The sequence below is a fragment of the Oncorhynchus gorbuscha genome, linkage group LG03 (genome assembly GCF_021184085.1).
Source record: "Oncorhynchus gorbuscha isolate QuinsamMale2020 ecotype Even-year linkage group LG03, OgorEven_v1.0, whole genome shotgun sequence".
Lineage (NCBI taxonomy): Eukaryota > Metazoa > Chordata > Actinopteri > Salmoniformes > Salmonidae > Oncorhynchus > Oncorhynchus gorbuscha.
In genome coordinates this window covers 12304621-12325207 of record NC_060175.1, presented here as the reverse complement: position 1 = coordinate 12325207, position 20587 = coordinate 12304621, and the positions used below count along the sequence as shown (strand labels likewise).

Genomic DNA, 20587 nt, shown 5'->3' with positions numbered 1-20587 from the left:
TAGTATGCGACCAATCGTCTGATTGGCCCTCTCTGCTTGACCGTTAGACTGGGGATGAAACCCGGAAGAGAGACTGACGGACGCACCAATCAAACGACAGAACTCCCTCCAAAACCGGGCCTCTGTCTGAAACGGCGTCTAACGGGAGGCCATGAATTCTGAATACATTCTCGATAATGATTTGTGCCGTCTCCTTAGCGGAAGGAAGTTTAGCGAGGGGAATGAAATGTGCCGCCTTAGAGAACCTATCGACAACCGTAAGAATCACAGTCTTCCCCGCAGACAAAGGCAGACCGGTAATGAAGTCTAGGGCGATGTGAGACCATGGTCGAGAAGGAATGGGGAGCGGTCTGAGACGACCGGCAGGAGGAGAGTTACCCGACTTAGTCTGCGCGCAGTCCGAACAAGCAGCCACGAAACGGCGCGTGTCACGCTCCTGAGTCGGCCACCAAAAGCGCTGGCGAATCGCAAGAGTGCCTCGAACACCGGGATGACCAGCTAACTTGGCAGATGAGCCCACTGAAGAACAGCCAGACTTTGCGTGAGTGTGCTTAACCTGTCTTTCAATTCCCCAGACTGTTAACCCGACAACACGCCCATAAGGAAGAATCCCCTCGGGATCAGTAGAAGCCACAGAAGAACTAAACAGACGGGATAAGGCATCAGGCTTGGTGTTCTTGCTACCCGGACGGTAAGAAATCACAAACTCGAAACGAGCGAAAAACAACGCCCAACGAGCTTGACGGGCATTAAGTCGTTTGGCAGAACGGATGTACTCAAGGTTCTTATGGTCTGTCCAAACGACAAAGGAACGGTCGCCCCTCCAACCACTGTCGCCATTCGCCTAGGGCTAAGCGGATGGCGAGCAGTTCACGGTTACCCACATCATAGTTGCGCTCAGATGGCGACAGGCGATGAGAAAAATAAGCGCAAGGATGAACCTTATCGTCAGACTGGAAGCGCTGGGATAGAATGGCTCCCACGCCTACCTCTGAAGCGTCAACCTCGACAATGAATTGTCTAGTGACGTCAGGAGTAACGAGGATAGGAGCGGACGTGAAGATCAAAACATAAAACACGTCTTGACAGAAGTAAGAGCTGTGAGAGGGGCAGCAACTTGACCGAAATTACGAATGAAACGCCGATAGAAATTAGCGAAACCTAAAAAGCGCTGCAACTCGACACGTGATGGAACGGGCCAATCACTGACAGCTTGGACCTTAGCGGAATCCATCTGAATGCCTTCAGCGGAAATAACGGAACCGAGAAAGTAACGGAGGAGACATGAAAAGAGCACTTCTCAGACTTTACGTAGAGACAATTCTCTAAAAGGCGCTGTAGAACACGTCGAACGTGCTGAACATGAATCTCGAGTGACGGAGAAAAAATCAGGATATCGTCAAGATAGACAAAAACAAAGATGTTCAGCATGTCTCTCAGAACATCATTAACTAATGCCTGAAAAACAGCTGGCGCACGAGACCAAACGGCAGAACCCGGTACTCAAAATGCCCTAACGGAGTGTTAAGTTTTCCACCTCCCCCTCTCTGATGCGCACGAGATGGTAAGCGTTAGCAAGGTCCAACTTAGTAAAGCACCTGGCTCCCTGCAGAATCTCGAAGGCTGATGACATAAGGGGAGCGGATAACGATTCTTAACCGTTATGTCATTCAGCCCTCGATAATCCACGCAGGGGCGCAGAGTACCGTCCTTCTTCTTAACAAAAAGAACCCCGCCCCGGCCGGAGAGGAAGAAGGCACTATGGTACCGGCGTCAAGAGACACAGACAAATAATCCTCGAGAGCCTTACGTTCGGGAGCCGACAGAGAGTATAGTCTACCCCGAGGAGGAGTGGTCCCCGGAAGGAGATCAATACTACAATTACGACCGGTGAGGAGGAAGGGAGTTGGCTCGGGACCGACTGAAGACCGTGCGCAGATCATGATATTCCTCCGGCACTCCTGTCAAATCGCCAGGTTCCTCCTGAGAAGTAGGGACAGAAGAAACGGGAGGGATGGCAGACATTAAACACTTCACATGACAAGAAACGTTCCAGGATAGGATAGAATTACTAGACCAATTAATAGAAGGATTATGACATACTAGCCAGGGATGACCCAAAACAACAGGTGTAAACGGTGAACGAAAAATCAAAAAAGAAATAGTCTCACTGTGGTTACCAGATACTGTGAGGGTTAAAGGTAGTGTCTCAAATCTGATACTGGGAAGATGACTACCATCTAAGGCGAACATGGGCGTAGGCTTCTCTAACTCTCTGAAAGGAATGTCATGTTTCCGAACCCATGCTTCGTCCATGAAACAACCCTCAGCCCCAGAGTCTATCAAGGCACTACATGTAGCACCCGAACCGGTCCAGCGTAGATGGACCGACAAAGTAGTACAGGATTTTGATGGAGAGACTTGAGTAGTTGCGCTCACCTGTAGCCCTCCGCTTACAGATGAGCTCTGGCTTTACTGGACATGAATTAACAAAATGTCCAGCAACTCCGCAATAGAGGCACAAATCGGTTCCTTCTGTCATGCCTAGCGACTTGGCGAAAACAGAGTCTTTAATCCAGTAAAGTAAATACAAACAAAAAACACAACTTTCACTCGAAATGACGAGGACAAACTGGAGACTCGATCTTGAACAGCAGGTGAACAGCAGGTTGCCTCGGGAAGGCACTTGAACCAGACAGACTCAGACACCTGCTCACCACGCAGCATCTGAGGAAACACGACACGACAGGGCGATACACAAACACAGCACGGTGAATTCTAGACAAGGAACCGACAGGACAGGAACGGAACACAAAGGAAGAAATAGGGACTCTAATCAGGGGAAAGGATCGGGAACAGGTGTGGGAAGACTAAATGATTGATTAGGGGAATAGGAACAGCTGGGAGCAGGAACGGAACGATAGAGAATGAGAGAGTGAGAGAGGGAGGGGGAGAGAGAGGGATAGAAAGAGGAAAGAACCTAATAAGACCAGCAGAGGGAAACGAATAGAATGGGAAGCACAGGGACAAGACAAGATAATAAATGACAAAACATGACATCTCTTTGGAAAACTTTGGTAAATCATGTGGTTTACAGCTTATCATGAGATACTCTATCTCAGATGAGCAAAAACCTCATGACTTCATTAATATTAGATTTCGTGCACCACCTTGTCTTACCGGAGGTAACTGTTCTATCTTGCTGATGCATTGAAAACCCCGCCAGATGTATGTCATCCATGTCGTCGTTCAGCCACGACTCTGTGAAACATAAGATATTACATCTGAGCTCATCCATTTTATTAGCCAATAATTACAAGTTGGCTTATAGGACTGATTGTATAGGCGGATTACCGACATGCCGTCGGATCCTTACAAGGCACCCTGACCTACATCCCCAATATCTCTGTCTCTTCTTCATGCAAATGGGCCTCGTCCAGTGTCTGAATTGTAAATCCTTCACGTCCGACTCATTAAAGTAAAATCTTTGTCCAATACGAGGTGAGTAATCGCTGTCCTGATATCCAGAAGCTCTTTTCGGTCATAATAGACGGTGGCAGAAACATTGTGTACAAATAAATGACAAATAACACAAAAACACACACACAATAGCAGAATTGGTTAGGAGTCCGTAAAACGGCAGCCATCTCCTCCGGGGCCATTAGTGACATACAAGACAGGTATCTTACAGACAGGAGTCTTTCCACATCCATCACATAATCTATATATAGACCTGTCCTTATAACAGCAATCCTGTTCAACTTTGAACTATCAGAATTATTCATGGTCTTTTGATCAGTGAGACATCCAATATAGGGCACTTCCTTTGGCCAGAGCACTATAGGCCTGTATAAGGAATATGGTTCGGTTTAGGATGCCAGCCTTAGTCTTTTTCCTGGCTCCATCTGCTTTTCTACCATGACATATGTCTTAATTCTTCTTCTATATGATGCTTAGTGGTTTGTACAACAGAAGAGTAGCAGAGAGCTGGTTTAGTAGCAGGTACAGTATAATAAACATACATTAGCCTATAATTAAATGTCATGCTGTTATGGATACTGTTCAAACTCATAAAAATAATTGAAGCTGAATCAGGAAGGAAGTAATTCAGAGGACAAGGGATACACCACTATAACTACTCTCCTTCCTTCTGGTGTCTGTGTAGGTCAGTGGTGGCTGGTAGCCTAAAACATTGAGGAGGGCAATGGATGAAATAACCTAATGGGAGAACAATGCTATTAACTTCCTTTTTTCTCAATTTCCGCCTGACTGACGTGCCCAAAGTAAACTGCCTGATGCTCAGGCCCTGTAGAAATGTTAAAATAATGTATGAGACTATAGTCTCAATAGTCTCATACAATTTATTTTTTTGAGAGAGACCATGCTCTTACAATGGAAAGTATAGGAGCATTCTGAATTCTAGCTCCCAGGATGCCATTCCTATGACTTACACAGGGCATCAGTCCATGTTCAAGGTTTCAGGCTTGTAACTTCCAAAACGAATGAGGAATATGAGTTTAAGCGCAGGGACAGAGTCTTGGAAATTCGTGTTTGTGTGCGAAATGAAGACATGACGCACCTGCTAAAATCGGTTTCCTTTTGAATATACTTCTTTCCGTAAGAAATACTATAGTTTGATTACATTTTAGCGTATTTGAGGAGTAAATAGAAATGTATTTTGACTTGTTGAAACAAAATTAAGCGCTAGATTTTCGGATTTACATTCTCTGCCCGTTGAACGAGTGAATTACTAAAATCGATGGCGCCAACAAAACAGACTTTTGTGATATAAAGAAGGATTTTAGATAACAAAACAACAAAACATGTATAGCTGGAACACTATGGATGACAAATCAGAGGAAGATTTTCAAAAAGTAAGTTAATATTTAATCGCTATTTTTGAATTTTTGAGACATGTGCCGGTGGAAAAATATTTTGATGTGGGGCGCCGTCCTCAAACAATCACATGGCATGTTTTGGCTGTCATAGCTACTGTAAATTGGACAGTGCAGTTATATTAACAATAATTTAAGCTTTCAACCAATATAAGACATTTGTATGAACCTAAATGTTTAATATCCATAATTTTTATGACTGATGTGGTGCGCCCTTCAGTTTCACCGAAGGTTGTCCCACTAGCAGGACGCCTAGCCCAAACTTAAGGAGAGGTCAAGGCTATACAGCTACTGGCAGATACTCCACTATCACTACTGTTGTTTACCTTTATTCCTATCTGTACAGATATTAAACTACTATATTTTCTGTATCCTGGAATGAACAAGAATCATAATGTGCTGGGCACCAGAAAGTGCAGTTGTAATGCAATTTCAGTCATAGGAGATATAGATATATCCATTTTAGTCTAAAAGTAATAAGGTGATTATGAAATACAGTGCTGACTTCTCTCAGTATTACAGTAGCTAAGAATAGAACTGGCCTAGAGCTTGGGCTTATTTCAGTTACAGTCATCTCAGGCATGTATTCAAACAGATGTGCTTTCAGAACCTTTTTTAAATCTAGGACAGATGAGGGGTGTGACAGCCAAAACATTATCTCTGTACTGCCTCTCAGAAATGTCATCTCAGAAGCACTAGGAATTAACAGTGTTGACCCAGTGAAGGACAAATATATGTCTAGACATCAGCTTATACAATATGTTACATCAAACCTACCCAAGTACATCATGGAGTTACATGACCTTGAAATGCCATGATTCCTCATGTTAACTAACTAGGGACAGAAGGGTTTTATTATGCACAAAGAAGCTCTTATCGAAAGGATTGGGGTTGCTCAAATTCAAGAGAAAGGGAATGTCTCAGAAATTGATACACTGTCCTTCAAACACTGTTGGGAATGAGATTAGGGAAGTAGAAATTGATACACTGTCCTTCAAACACTGTTGGGAATGAGATTAGGGAAGTAGAAATTGATACACTGTCATTCTAACACTGTGGGGAAAGAGATTAGGGAAGTGGAAATTGATACACTGTTATTCTTACACTGTGGGGAAAGAGATTAGGGAAGTAGAAATTAGAACCACATTATGATGTATTACAAGGAACTCAGCGTTTGTTTTGAAACATGTAGAAGTACGTTCCAAACCAAATGCTTAGTTCCTTGAAACTGATTACAGTTGTTAGTCAGCATCATATTATAATATTTGAGTTGTATCTACAAAATGAAGTACAGAATGCAACTGCCTTGGCACACTGTGGTACCTAACACAAGCGTAAAGCATTAATATCTGTACATGGATGAGTGTACTTCCTGAGTGGGGGGTCCACTGCATCCCCCAGGACCGGATCCTCCAGGACTCTACCACCCAGGACTCCAACCCCAGGACTCCAGCCCCAGGACTCCAGCCCCAGGAATCCAACCCCCAGGACCATCCTCCAGGACTCCAACCCCAGGACTACAGCCCCAGGACTCCAGTCCCAGGACTCCAGTCCCAGGAATCCCCCAAGACCATCCTCCAGGACTCCAACCCCAGGACTCCAGCCCCAGGACTCCAGCTCCAATAATCCAACCCCCAGGACCATCCTCCAGGACTCTACCACCCAGGACTCCATTACCCAGGACTCCAGCCCCCAGGACTCCATTCCCCAGGACCATCCTCCAGGACTCTACCACCCAGGACTCCAGCCCCAGGACTCCAGCTCCAATAATCCAACCCCCAGGACCATCCTCCAGGACTCTACCACCCAGGACTCCATTATCCAGGACTCCAGCCCCCAGGACTCCATTCCCCAGGACCATCCTCCAGGACTCTACCACCCAGGACTCCAGCCCCAGGATTCCAGCTCCAATAATCCAACCCCCAGGACCATCCTCCAGGACTCTACCACCCAGGACTCCATTACCCAGGACTCCAGCCCCCAGGACTCCATTCCCCAGGACCATCCTCCAGGACTCTACCACCCAGGACTCCAGCCCCAGGACTCCAACCTCCAGGACATCCCTCAGGACCATCCTCCAGGACTCTACCACCCAGGACTCCAGCCCCAGGACTCCAACCCCCAGGACCATCCACCAGGACCATCCTCCAGGACTCCATCACCCAGGACTCCAACCCCCAGGACCATCCATTCAACCCCCAGGACTTCAACCCCCAGGACCATCCCCTAAGATGGGGGATTGGAGTCCTCAAAGACTCCATCACCCAGGACTCCATCCCACAGGACTCCAACCCCCAGGACCATCCTCCAGGACTCTACCACCCAAGGACTCCATCACCCAGGACTCCAGCCCCGGGACTCCATCCCCCAGGACTCCATCCCCCAGGACTACATCCCCCAGGACTCCAACCCCCATGATTCCAACCCCCATGACCATCCCCTAGGACTCCAATAGCCAGGACTCCATCCCCCAGTACTCCTTCCCCCAGAGAGATAGTTTGATGGACAGTGAATGCTGCTTCTCTCCAGAGCCTGATTTACACACTATGAGGTGTCCAGGCACAACAAGGAGTACTGAGGCATGGAGGAAGGCCTGTGATACCAACACAGGCACACTGAGACACTGTGATGCCTTGGCTGTTCTATGACAAATCCCTGAAAATACTGAAACACCAGTGTTGAGGAAGTTACTGAAAATATTGTTTATCAAGCTACCAATTACTTGACAGTGGAATAATTTAAGCTACACTACAGCTACCCTTAAGAAAAATAGAGTTTTACCTAACTCAAATTACTTTGAAAAATAACATGCAAACTACTTTGTGAAAAATAATACAAATCACAAGAACAGAACTTTGGGGTCAGATGTTAACAGAATGTGTAATTTAGCCTATTAAACCCCAAAACTATGTTTCACGTCAGAATTAGGCTGGTCTGATGCCAATAAAGAAATTACATTCTTACCTATTTCAACCGTATCTTATTTTTGCAAATAAAGTAGTCTGTACCCACTGGACACAGACGTCAATTCAACTTCTCATCCACATTGGTTCAACGTAATTTCATTGAAATGATGTGGAAACAATGTTGATTCAACCGGTGTGTGTCCAGTGGGTCGTTCGAGTAGTTGGCTACACTGCTACACAACAACAAAAAGCATTTAACTAACACTGTGAAACACTCAAACATTACAACACAGAAATGTTGAAACACAAACCACTTAAATCACCTAAGCACTGAAACACCGAAGCATTGAAACACCGAAACTGACACTGAAACAAAGTAGTTCCATTGCTACCTCATACTGGAATAGTGAGACACTGAAAAACTTTAACAATGAAACACTAGAAAATACTTAAACACCCAAACAAGGAAACGCTGAAGCATATCAGCTGGCCTCTTGTTATCAGCCCCACACTGAAATACTTTGACGCCCACACCACATCAGTCAGCTCTGATAGGATCTATCATGCCCACACCACATCAGTCAGCTCTGATAGGATCTGTGATGCCCACACCACATCAGTCAGCTCTGATAGGATCTATCATGCCCACACCACATCAGTCAGCTCTGATAGGATCTGTGATGCCCACACCACATCAGTCAGCTCTGATAGGATCTATCATGCCCACACCACATCAGTCAGCTCTGATAGGATCTGTGATGCCCACACCACATCAGTCAGCTCTGATAGGATCTGTGATGCCCACACTCTGCTCTGATAGGCTCCGTGATGACCACACCACTTCAGTCAGCTCTGATAGGATCTGTGATGCCCACACCACGTCAGTAAGCTCTGATAGGCTCTGTGATGCCCACACTCTGCTCTGATAGGCTCCGTGATGACCACACCACGTCAGTCAGCTCTGATAGGATCTGTGATCCCCACACCACGTCAGTCAGCCAGCTCTATTCTGATAGGCTCTGTGATGCCCACACTCTGCTCTGATAGGCTCAGTGATGCCCACACCACGTCAGTCAGCCAGCTCTGATAGGCTCAGTGATGCCCACACCACGTCAGTCAGCCGCACACTGAAATACTGTGATGCCCAAACCATGTCGGTCAGCTCTGATAGGATCTATGATGCCCACACCAGGTCAGTCAGCCAGCTCTATTCTGATAGGCTCTGTGATGCCCACACTCTGCTCTGATAGAATCTGTGATGACCACACCACGTCAGTCAGCTCTGATAGGCTCTGTGATGCCCACACTCTGCTCTGATAGGCTCTGTGATGCCCACACTCTGCTCTGATAGGCTTAGTGAAGCCCACACCACGTCAGTCAGCCCCACACTTAAATACTGTGATTCCCAAACCACATCAGTCAGCTCTGATAGGATCTGTGATGAACACACCACGTCAGTCAGCCAGCTCTGATAGGCTCTGTGATGAACACACCACATCAGTCAGCCAGCTCTGATAGGCTCTGTGATGAACACACCACATCAGTCAGCCAGCTCTGATAGGCTCTGTGATGCCCACACTCTGCTCTGATAGGCTTAGTGAAGCCCACACCACGTCAGTCAGCCCCACACTTAAATACTGTGATTCCCAAACCACATCAGTCAGCTCTGATAGGATCTGTGATGAACACACCACGTCAGTCAGCCAGCTCTGATAGGCTCTGTGATGAACACACCACATCAGTCAGCCAGCTCTGATAGGCTCTGTGATGAACACACCACATCAGTCAGCCAGCTCTGATAGGCTCTGTGATGAACACACCACATCAGTCAGCCAGCTCTGATAGGCTCTGTGATGCCCACACTGTGCTCTGATAGGCTTAGTGATGCCCAAACCACATCAGTCAGCTCTGATAGGATCTATGATGAACACACCACATCAGTCAGCCAGCTCTGATAGGCTCTGTGATGAACACACCACGCCAGTCAGCTCTGATAGGATCTGTGATGCCCAAACCACATCACTCTGCTCTGATATGCTCTGTGTTGCCCACACCACGTCAGTCAGCCGCACACTGAAATACTGTGATGCCCACACCACGTCAGTCAGCCAGCTCTGATAGGCTCTGTGATGCCCACACCACGTCAGTCAGCCAGCTCTGATAGGCTCTGTGATGAACACACCACATCAGTCAGCCAGCTCTGATAGGCTCTGTGATGAACACACCACATCAGTCAGCCAGCTCTGATAGGATCTGTGATGAACACACCACATCAGTCAGCCAGCTCTGATAGGCTCTGTGATGCCCACACTGTGCTCTGATAGGCTTAGTGATGCCCAAACCACATCAGTCAGCTCTGATAGGATCTATGATGAACACACCACATCAGTCAGCCAGCTCTGATAGGCTCTGTGATGAACACACCACGCCAGTCAGCTCTGATAGGATCTGTGATGCCCAAACCACATCACTCTGCTCTGATATGCTCTGTGTTGCCCACACCACGTCAGTCAGCCGCACACTGAAATACTGTGATGCCCACACCACGTCAGTCAGCCAGCTCTGATAGGCTCTGTGATGCCCACACCACGTCAGTCAGCCAGCTCTGATAGGCTCTGTGATGCCCACATTACATTACAACATTTAAGTCATTTAGCAGACGCTCTTATCCAGAGCGACTTACAAATTGGTGCATTCACCTTATAACATCCAGTGGAACAGTCACTTTACAATAGTGCATCTAAATCTTAAAGGGGGGGGAGGTGAGAAGGATTACTTATCCTATCCTAGGTATTCCTTAAAGAGGTGGGGTTTCAGGTGTCTCCGGAAGGTGGTGATTGACTCCGCTGATTGATGCCCACACCACATCAGTCAGCTCTGATAGGATCTGTGATGCCCACACCACGTCAGTCAGCCAGCTCTATACTGTCCTGTCGTGTTTTTGCTGTGAGTCTGTGGCCGCTTCTTGTTATTCCCCTCTACAGACTAGGCTCTGTGATGCCCAGTCCCTATTTATTCCTTTGTGTTCCGGCTCTCTGCGCTGATAGGCTCTGTGATGCCCACACCACGTCAGTCAGCCAGCTCTGATAGGCTCTGTGATGCCCACACCACGTCAGTCAGCCAGCTCTGATAGGCTCTGTGATGCCCACACCACGTCAGTCAGCCAGCTCTGATAGGCTCCGTGATGAACACACCACATCAGTCAGCCAGCTCTGATAGGCTCTGTGATGCCCACACCACGTCAGTCAGCCAGCTCTGATAGGCTCTGTGATGCCCACACCACGTCAGTCAGCCAGCTCTGATAGGCTCTGTGATGACCACTCCATGTCAGTCAGCTCTGATAGGCTCCGTGATGACCACACTCTGCTCTGATAGGCTCTGTGGTTGACTACACCATGTCAGCCAAGCCATGCAGGTCTCAGCATCTCAGGATTCATAAGAGTGTCATCTCTGAGTGGCACCCAGCCAAGTCTCTCTCTGCAGGGCGTCTGAGAGCTACATGATCAGCGCTCAAGGCTGTCTGACTCTAACAGAGATTTCCACAACTTATATCATTTCAGTAGAGGTAACTGTAGGACAGTAAAGCAGCCTACCAACGTATGCACGGGCAAAATAACACACACACACACACACACACACGTGAATGTGAGTACACACACACACTAACACACAACCTCACACATACAGCACCAAAGAGTGTTCGAACAGATGTTTCACTTCCTCCTCAGTAATTAGTGCCTATTGATATCGTAACAAGAGGACAGTGTGATTCATGGTTCACTTCCTCCTCAGTAATTAGTGCCTATTGATATCGTAACAAGAGGACAGTGTGATTCATGGTTCACTTCCTCCTCAGTAATTTGTGTCTATTGATATCGTAACAAGAGGACAGTGTGATTCATGGTTCACTTCCTCCTCAGTAATTAGTTTCTATTGATATCGTAACAAGAGGACAGTGTGATTCATGGTTCACTTCCTCCTCAGTAATTAGTTTCTATTGATATCGTAACAAGAGGACAGTGTGATTCATGGTTCACTTCCTCCTCAGTAATTTGTGTCTATTGATATCGTAACAAGAGGACAGTGTGATTCATGGTTCACTTCCTCCTCAGTAATTAGTTTCTATTGATATCGTAACAAGAGGACAGTGTGATTCATGGTTCACTTCCTACTCAGTAATTAGTGCCTATTGATATCGTAACAAGAGGACAGTGTGATTCATGGTTCACTTCCTTCTGACTCTCAGTACATCAGGCTGAGATATAGCCAGAGCCTGACTCCACACTCAGTACATCAGACAGAGGTATAGCCAGAGGCTGACCCCACTGTGATCCCTGAGCAACACCTCTCTCTCATCAAGCACCCTCACACACACACACACACACACACACACACACACACACACACACACACACACACACACACACACACACACACACACACACACACACACACACACACACACACACACACACACACACACACACACACACACACACACACACACACACACACACACACACACACACACACACACACACACTTAACCTAAAGTTACATAAAAATAAATCACGTGTAGAAGGGCAGTGAACCAGAATTGTCAAAAAGTCAAATGTCAAATGAAGATTAGACAAATGAAGAGTCCCCTCCCATGACCATAACCTTAATGATTTATAACAGTATTATTAATCTATCCCAACACTCCTAATTAATCTACTAAAAACAAAAAACATTCCTTCCTACATATTTGTAGGAAGAAACTCACTCAATTTGTGTACTGTTCAAACTTGTCATTACAAACTCATTTAAATATGGGTTATGGGACCTAGAAAGAGCATTTTGTTTTATTTACATTCAGTACTGACTTTAGAGTCAATAGTGACCTCTACAGTGCTAGTAAATCTGTCTTCCAATTTGAAAAGGCTTGGTCAACTGATGGAGCAATGGATTACAACACTGTATCTGTGGAATACAACACTGTATCTGTGGAATACAACACTGTGTCTGTGGAATACAACACTGTATCTGCGGAATACAACACTGTGTCTGTGGAATACAACACTGTATCTGTGGAATACAACACTGTACCTGCGGAATACAACACTGTACCTGCGGAATACAACACTGTACCTGCGGAATACAACACTGTATCTGTGGAATAAAACACTGTATCTGTGGAATACAACACCGTATCTGTGGAATACAACACTGTATCTGTGGAATACAACACCGTATCTGTGAAATACAACACTGTATCTGTGGAATACAACACTGTATCTGTGGAATACAACACTGTATCTGTGGAATACAACACTGTATCTGTGGAATACAACACTGTATCTGTGGAATACAACACTGTATCTGTGGAATACAACACTGTATCTGTGGAATACAAGACTGTATCTGTGGAATACAACACTGTATCAATGGAATACAAGACTGTATCTGTGGAATACAACACTGTATCAATGGAATACAAGACTGTATCTGTGGAATACAACACTGTGTCTGTGGAATGCAACACTGTATCTGCATACACATGCATATGTGTATATATGTTTTGACATCATCTACCTTGATGGCCTGAGTTCTGTCATTGAGATAATTATGAAACAAGTCTACAAACATGGAAGTCTACAAACATGGAAGCACAATTCATTCTATCATCTAAGGCATTTGCAATATTATTTACAACATGCACGGTAGCCATAGTGGTACCATGTTTAGGTCTGAATCCGGATTGGTTAATATTAAGAACACTGTTTACTGATAGATCATAATGTAGCTGTTTGTTGACAAATGATTATATGATATTTGCAAGACAAGGGAGCCTGGAAAGGGGTGGAAAAACAACACTTAGGCTTCTACTTCCAGCGTTTACATACTATATACATTTTACGGACACCGTATATTTGACATTGGTTAACTTGTTGTTTTTAGTCCCTCCCTTTAGCTAGTTTTGATTTCTATTTGCCATATATTTTTCAACTGGGCTGTGATGCTTCACAAATGTTCTGAACTTTTCTATTCTTATAGTTTCTACAGATTGTAAATCAAAGATCAAATGTTTTATTATATTATAATGCATTATATTATTGATCCATTGACTTTTCAAATCACCCAGAGGACAGTAAATGTTACAATTCTTCAGCCAAACCTGAACCTGCTACCAAAAAACATGCTACTGTACATGTGGAAGGTACCAAAACAAATGATCTAATGATTCTGTCTCTTTGCATCAAGATTTGCAGAGCTGGGATGGTTGTATCCCCATATATGCATAATATTCTATTGGTTGCAAGAATTTTGTATAATAATTTAAAAAGAAAAACTCTATGTTTGGAATCAACCGTCATTTTGTGTATCAGTTCATAAATCATGTGCCATGGAATTGGTACATCAAAAATCTCTTCCCAACTATTTTATGACTTATAAGGCACAAATGTTTTTTTGGTCCTTAAGTGAAAAGGGTATAATTTTTTATTTATCACAATTTTCTTTAATCAGTTCTGGTCTTTAATGCAGGGCCGACAGACGAGTTCCCTACCTTCACCCCTTTCCCACTTTCCTCCTCCATTTTTACAGTAATGCTGCAATTACTTGGTTGTAATTTTGGTTAGAGCAGACATTTTCATATATTTCTGTTAGTTCCATGTGTGACATAACTCCACTAGTCCTATTTATGATATAATTTACAATAATTATACCATTTTTAAAAACATTCTTTCAAAAATAATGTTTTTTTTTAATCAGTTATTGCATTTGAGTTTAAGCATAATATTTTGTTGATTTCTTATGAAGAAGATGCCTGAGAGTACAGGAGAGTACCATGGATTAGTCTAGTTTTTTGACTCCGAGTTGCTCAGCCAGAGAGATAACAAATGGATGAGAGAAATGTGAGTGTCAAAACAGGGTATAGTAGAAACAAAGCTCTGAATAATAACAATCATGAAGGAACGCCTGGGGCAAGAATGAGTTTTATCTTCACAATTATACGATGGTCAGAGTTTTTCAATTTGGTATCTCTAAGACAAATCAATAGGCCAGTGGTTGCTGATATAATTTGCAAAATCACCAGTAGCCAAATACTTATGGGGACGGTTAGTCAGGATACGGTAAGCCAATCAAGATTTACATCTCCTAACACGACCAGTTTAGATACCAGAAAGATATTACAAAGGGTTTTAAATCATCAGAAATAGTACCAACAGCCTGTGCGAAGCGGCTGGGAGGCGGTAGACCTCACTAATAAATATATACACATTCTAGCTTATGGACACTTTTACAGCCAACAGCTCACACATGTCTGGGGACAGAGATCCTAAGAGAGCAATATGCCATAACAGAAGTCTATCACATCTAAAACGGCAACGTCCTTATCCATAATCAAATTATTCAGCCAGGTCTCTGAGATGACCGTAACGTCTGGGATAGTAACATGCACCCATACATCCAGAAATGTTAAACCCTATGCCCTATGCAAGATGTGACAACAGCAGGAGTGTCCATGGTGGATAAATGGTGACATAATTGTTAATAGACTTGGATGAGCTAGCCACAATGGGCTTCCTGATTGCACACAAAATGGCAGAAATAATAATAGAATTCAGGTAAATGTGCACAAGATTACTATTATAAGTACCCCTATGCTTAGGAGCACATGCAGCAATACCATATCTTGATATGACAATTAGTAGCTTAGGTGGAGCTAACAACAGTGTGTTCCGTAAGGTAACTAACTAACTAACTAGCTTTCAATGGAAATTCAATTAAACTGGCACAGAATGACTAATTACAATACCCCCTATCAACATGGGAAGCTGTGACAGAATGATATCAGCTCACCTGTGTAATATTGACATGAGATCTGAACCACTTGTTTTTTCAAACATGGTCCTGTTTTATCAATTGCTGTGCTGAACAACGGACAGTTCGTTACCTCTGTTATGTGTTGTGTGTATTTGTATTTAGTTTTGCTATAAAGGTGATGACGATACAATAATACACATGCACCATAAATAGGCCTACATCTAAAAATACATACAGCCTCATTGTATATATTTATATATATACAGTACCAGTCAAATATTTGGTCACACCTACTCATTCAAGGCTTTTTCTTTATTTTTACTATTTTCTACATTGTAAAAACAATGAAATAACACATACGGAATCATGTACACGTAGTAACAAAAAAAGTGTTAGACAAATCAAAATGTATTTTATGTTTGAGATTCATCAAAGTAGCCACCCTTTGCCTTGATGACAGCTTTGAACACACTAGGCATTGTCTCAACCAGCTTCACCTGGAATGCTTTTCCAACAGTCTTGAAGGAGATCCCACATATGCTGAGCAATTGGTGGCTGCTTTTCCTTCACTCTGCTGTCCAACTCATCCCAAACCATCTCAATTGGGTTGAGGTCAGGTGATTGTGGAGGCCAGGTCATCTGATGCAGCACTCCATCACTATCCTTCTTGATCAAATAGCTCTTACACAGCCTGGAGGTGTGTGGGGTCATTCTCCTGTTGAAAAACAAATGATAGTCCCACTAAGCGCAAACCAGATGGGATGGCGTATCGCTGCAGAATGCTGTGGTAGCCATGCTGGTTAAGTGTGCCTTGAATTCTAAATAAATCACTGACAGTGTCACCAGCAAAGCACCTCCTCCTCCATGCTTCATGGTGGGAACTACACATGCGGAGATCATCCGTTCACCTACTCTGCATCTCACAAAGACATGGAGGTTGGAACCAAAAATGTTAAATTTGGACTCATCAGACCAAAGAACAGATTTCCACCGGTCTAATGTCCATTGCTCATGTTTCTTGGCCCAAGCAAGTCTCTTCTTATTATTGGTGTCCTTTAGACGTGGTTTCTTTGCAGCAATTCGACCATGAAGGCCTGATTCACACAGTCTCCTCTGAACAGTTGATGTTGAGCTGTGTCTGTTATTAGAACTCTGCAATTTCTGAGGCTGGTAACTCTAATGAACTTATCCTCTGCAGCAGAGGTAACTCTGGGTATTCCTTTCCTGTGGCGGTCCTCATGAGAACCAGTTTCATCATAGCGCTTGATTGTTTTTACTACTGCACTTGAAGAAACTTCTTGAAATGTTCTGCATTTACTGACCTTCATGTCTTAAAGTAATGTTTCTATTTGTTTATTTGAGCTGTTCTCGCCATAATATGGACTTGGCCTTTTACCAAATAGGGCTATCTTCTGTATACCCCCTGCCTTGTCACAACACAAGTGACTGGCATTAAGACGGAAAGAAATTTCACAAATTAATTTTTAACAAGGCACACTTGCTAATTGAAATGCATTTCCAGGTGAATATCTCATGAAGCTGGTTGAGAGAATGCCAAGAGTGTTCAAAGCTGTCATCAAGGTAAAGGGTGGCTACTTTGAAGAATCTCAAATATAAAATATATTTTGATTTGCTTAACACTGTTTTGGTTATTACATGATTCCATATGTGTTATTTCATAGTTTTGATGTCTTCACTATTATTCTACAATGCAGAAAATAGTAAAAAATAAAAATAAAGAAAACCCCTTGAATGAGTAGGTGTGTCCAAACTTTTGACTGGTTCTGTAAGTCTAATGTTCACCTTTTGGACGCTGTATCCTTGTTTTTATGCGATGACTAGATTTTGAGTTACGTAAGTTTGGGTAAAAAAATAGTCTGATGACCCCCTTATACTGACAGCCCTGTAAACAATCAGTGGTTCTTGGTAACGGCTGGACGGATCAGGACGAACGGCGGGGAGAGTGTTGTGTACATCGACATTGGTGTCTTGTTGGTTTACATATGATGGTACGGAGATTTTCATTTAACATTGAGCTTTAAATATGTTATTTGTCATCTGTGCCGAATACAACAGTTGTAGACCTTACAGCGGAATGCTTACTTACAAGCCGTTTACCAGAAATGCAGCTTTAAGAAAAATAAGAGTAAAAATAATATTTACTAACTGAATTTAAAAAATTTATAAAATAAGACAATAAAATTACAATAACAACTCTATATACAAGGGTACCGGTACAAAGATAATGTGCGGGGGTACAGGTACAGGTAATTGAGGTAATATGTACATGTAGGTAGGGGTAAAGTGACTATGCATAGATTATAAACAGTGAGTAGCTGCAGCGTGAAAAAATTATAATAATTTAATAAAACGGAAGGAGGAGTCGATGCAAATAACCAATTTAATAGTCACGCCAACTATTGAGATTCACACTCTGCTCTGTAAGGGCTACAACCTCCCCGTGTCATAACTAATTGATCCCGACCCACCGAAATGCTCTCAGAACGGACACTATTGAGAGACTATGTCGTCCTGTGCCATAACCGCCTGCGACCCACTAGCGTAGCCCCATTTCCATCCTGCCCCTATGTCTGTTCAGATTGAAGACTGGCTGCGATAGCACCGGTAAAACTGTACCTCATTGATCCTGTAAGTAACACCTAGGAAAGCTAACTGTAAGGTCCTGTATGATCACCTCCACTGCCTCCTCACCTGTTCAGCAGCCTCCGGGTCCAGGTGTGAGTCAAGAAGAGGCATGGTGAACTGGATCTTCCTGGGGCTGCCTGTCTCCATGGTCCTGCTGGTGGTAGAGTAGTAGTAGTAGAGTAGAAGCTGCACAGATCACTATCGAGCACTTTCTCTCTCTATCTCTGTCTCTCTGAGTCTGTCTGTCTCTCTGTCTCTCTATCTCTGTCTCTCTGAGTCTGTCTGTCTCTCTGTCGCTCTATCTCTTCACACCTGTCCCCTTCTATAACCCCCTTTCTCTCTCTCTCCCTGTCCTTTCTATGCCGTACTCTTTCAGTCTCTTTCTTTCTTTCCCAGCTCTACTATTACTGTGTTCCTGTGTTCCTGTGTTCCTCTGTTCCTCTGTTCCTCTGTTCCCCTGTTCCTCTGCCTGGTCTCCTTTCAGTTCTGTACTAGAGAGGGAAGCAAGGGCATACTGCGCTCTGAAGACCTCTCTCTCTTTCTCTCTCTCTCTCTCTCTCTCTCTCTCTCTCTCTCTCTCTCTTTCTCTCTCTCTCTCTCTCTCTCTCTCTCTCTCTCTCTCTCTCTCTCTCTCTCTCTCTCTCTCTCTCTCTCTCTCTCTCTCTCTCTCTCTCTCTCTCTCTCTCTCTCTCATTCGCTGAGTCTGCCTCCCTCTCGCACTTGACCCCGCCCCCTCTCCCCTCTCTCTCGTTCTATTGGCTGGTCTTGCACTGGGACTTAACTGCAGAGCCAAACCAAGCCGGAGGCTGAGGCTCTCCTAACTCCTACAAGCAGCCAAATACATCACACCATCATGCTCAGTAAAAATATTTTAGTGATGATGGATTTAAAAAAAAAAAGTCAAACACCTACACACACACACACAGCACAGCACACCTGCACACCTACACACACACACATACAGATGTACACAACACATACACTACATAACATATTGATGGGTGCTGAACATAACACAGCGGACGTCCCTTTCATCTTCAGACATGTAATATTGACCTGTATTTATTAACATTTACAGCCAAGCCACGAGACAGAGACATGTTCAGTAGTCATATGTCATGTCAGAAAATATATGATATCAAGACATCATGGTCATTTCTGATAAGATCATGATTGAATCAGGTCCGATCAGATATGTCATTGTCAGTCATGATAAGATAAAGCTGTGATAGATAAATGCTCTGCTGTATTTATTATGATTCGACATGTCCTGTAAACATAGCCTCCCTCCACTCTGATCTGGTATGTCCTGTAAACATAGCCTCCCTCCACTCTGATCAGGTATGTCCTGTAAACATAGCCTCCCTCCACTCTGATCTGGTATGTCCTGTAAACATAGCCTCCCAACACTCTGATCAGGTGTGTCCTGTAAACATAGCCTCCCAACACTCTGATCAGGTATGTCCTGTAAACATAGCCTCCCAACACTCTGATGGTGTGTCCTGTAAACATAGCCTCCCAACACTCTGATCAGGTATGTCCTGTAAACATAGCCTCCTTGCACTCTGATCTGGTATGTCCTGTAAACATAGCCCTCCCATCACTCTGATCTGGTATGTCCTGTAAACATAGCCTCCCATCACTCTGATCTGGTATGTCCTGTAAACATAGCCTCCCAACACTCTGATCTGGTATGTCCTGTAAACATAGCCTCCCAACACTCTGATCTGGTATGTCCTGTAAACATAGCCTCCCTCCACTCTGATCAGGTATGTCCTGTAAACATAGCCTCCTTGCACTCTGATCTGGTATGTCCTGTAAACATAGCCTCCCAACACTCTGATCAGATATGTCCTGTAACATAGCCTCTCACCACTCTGATCTGGTATGTCCTGTAAACATAGCCTCCCAACACTCTGATCAGGTATGTCCTGTAACATAGCCTCCCAACACTCTGATCTGGTATGTCCTGTAAACATAGCCTCCCAACACTCTGATCAGGTATGTCCTGTAAACATAGCCTCCCAACACTCTGATCTGGTATGTCCTGTAAACATAGCCTCCCAACACTCTGATCAGGTATGTGCTGTAACATAGCCTCTCACCACTCTGATCTGGTATGTCCTGTAAACATAGCCTCCCAACACTCTGATCTGGTATGTCCTGTAAACATAGCCTCCCAACACTCTGATCTGGTAAGTCCTGTAACATAGCCTCCCTCCACTCTGATCTGGTATGTCCTGTAAAATAGCCTCCTTGCACTCTGATCAGGTATGTCCTGTAACATGCCTCCCAACACTCTGATCTGGTATGTCCTGTAACATAGCCTCC

The 20587-nt window shown here is 44.2% G+C and overlaps 1 protein-coding gene across 2 annotated transcripts in view; it reads right to left on the bottom strand.

Annotated features, from left to right (window-relative positions):
* The window catches only part of LOC124025884 (protein phosphatase 1 regulatory subunit 1A-like), a 67121-nt gene extending 48362 nt beyond the window's left edge, over window positions 1–18759 (bottom strand). The window contains exon 1 of one of the 2 annotated variants that reach the window (XM_046339201.1): window positions 18323–18759. In XM_046339201.1, coding sequence (XP_046195157.1) covers window positions 18323–18403 — 81 coding nt within the window. In that variant the 5' untranslated portion in view covers window positions 18404–18759. The remainder of the gene's footprint in view (window positions 1–18322) is intronic. The other variant, XM_046339203.1, reaches the window with a different exon arrangement.
* Between the last annotated feature and the right edge of the window lie 1828 nt (window positions 18760–20587).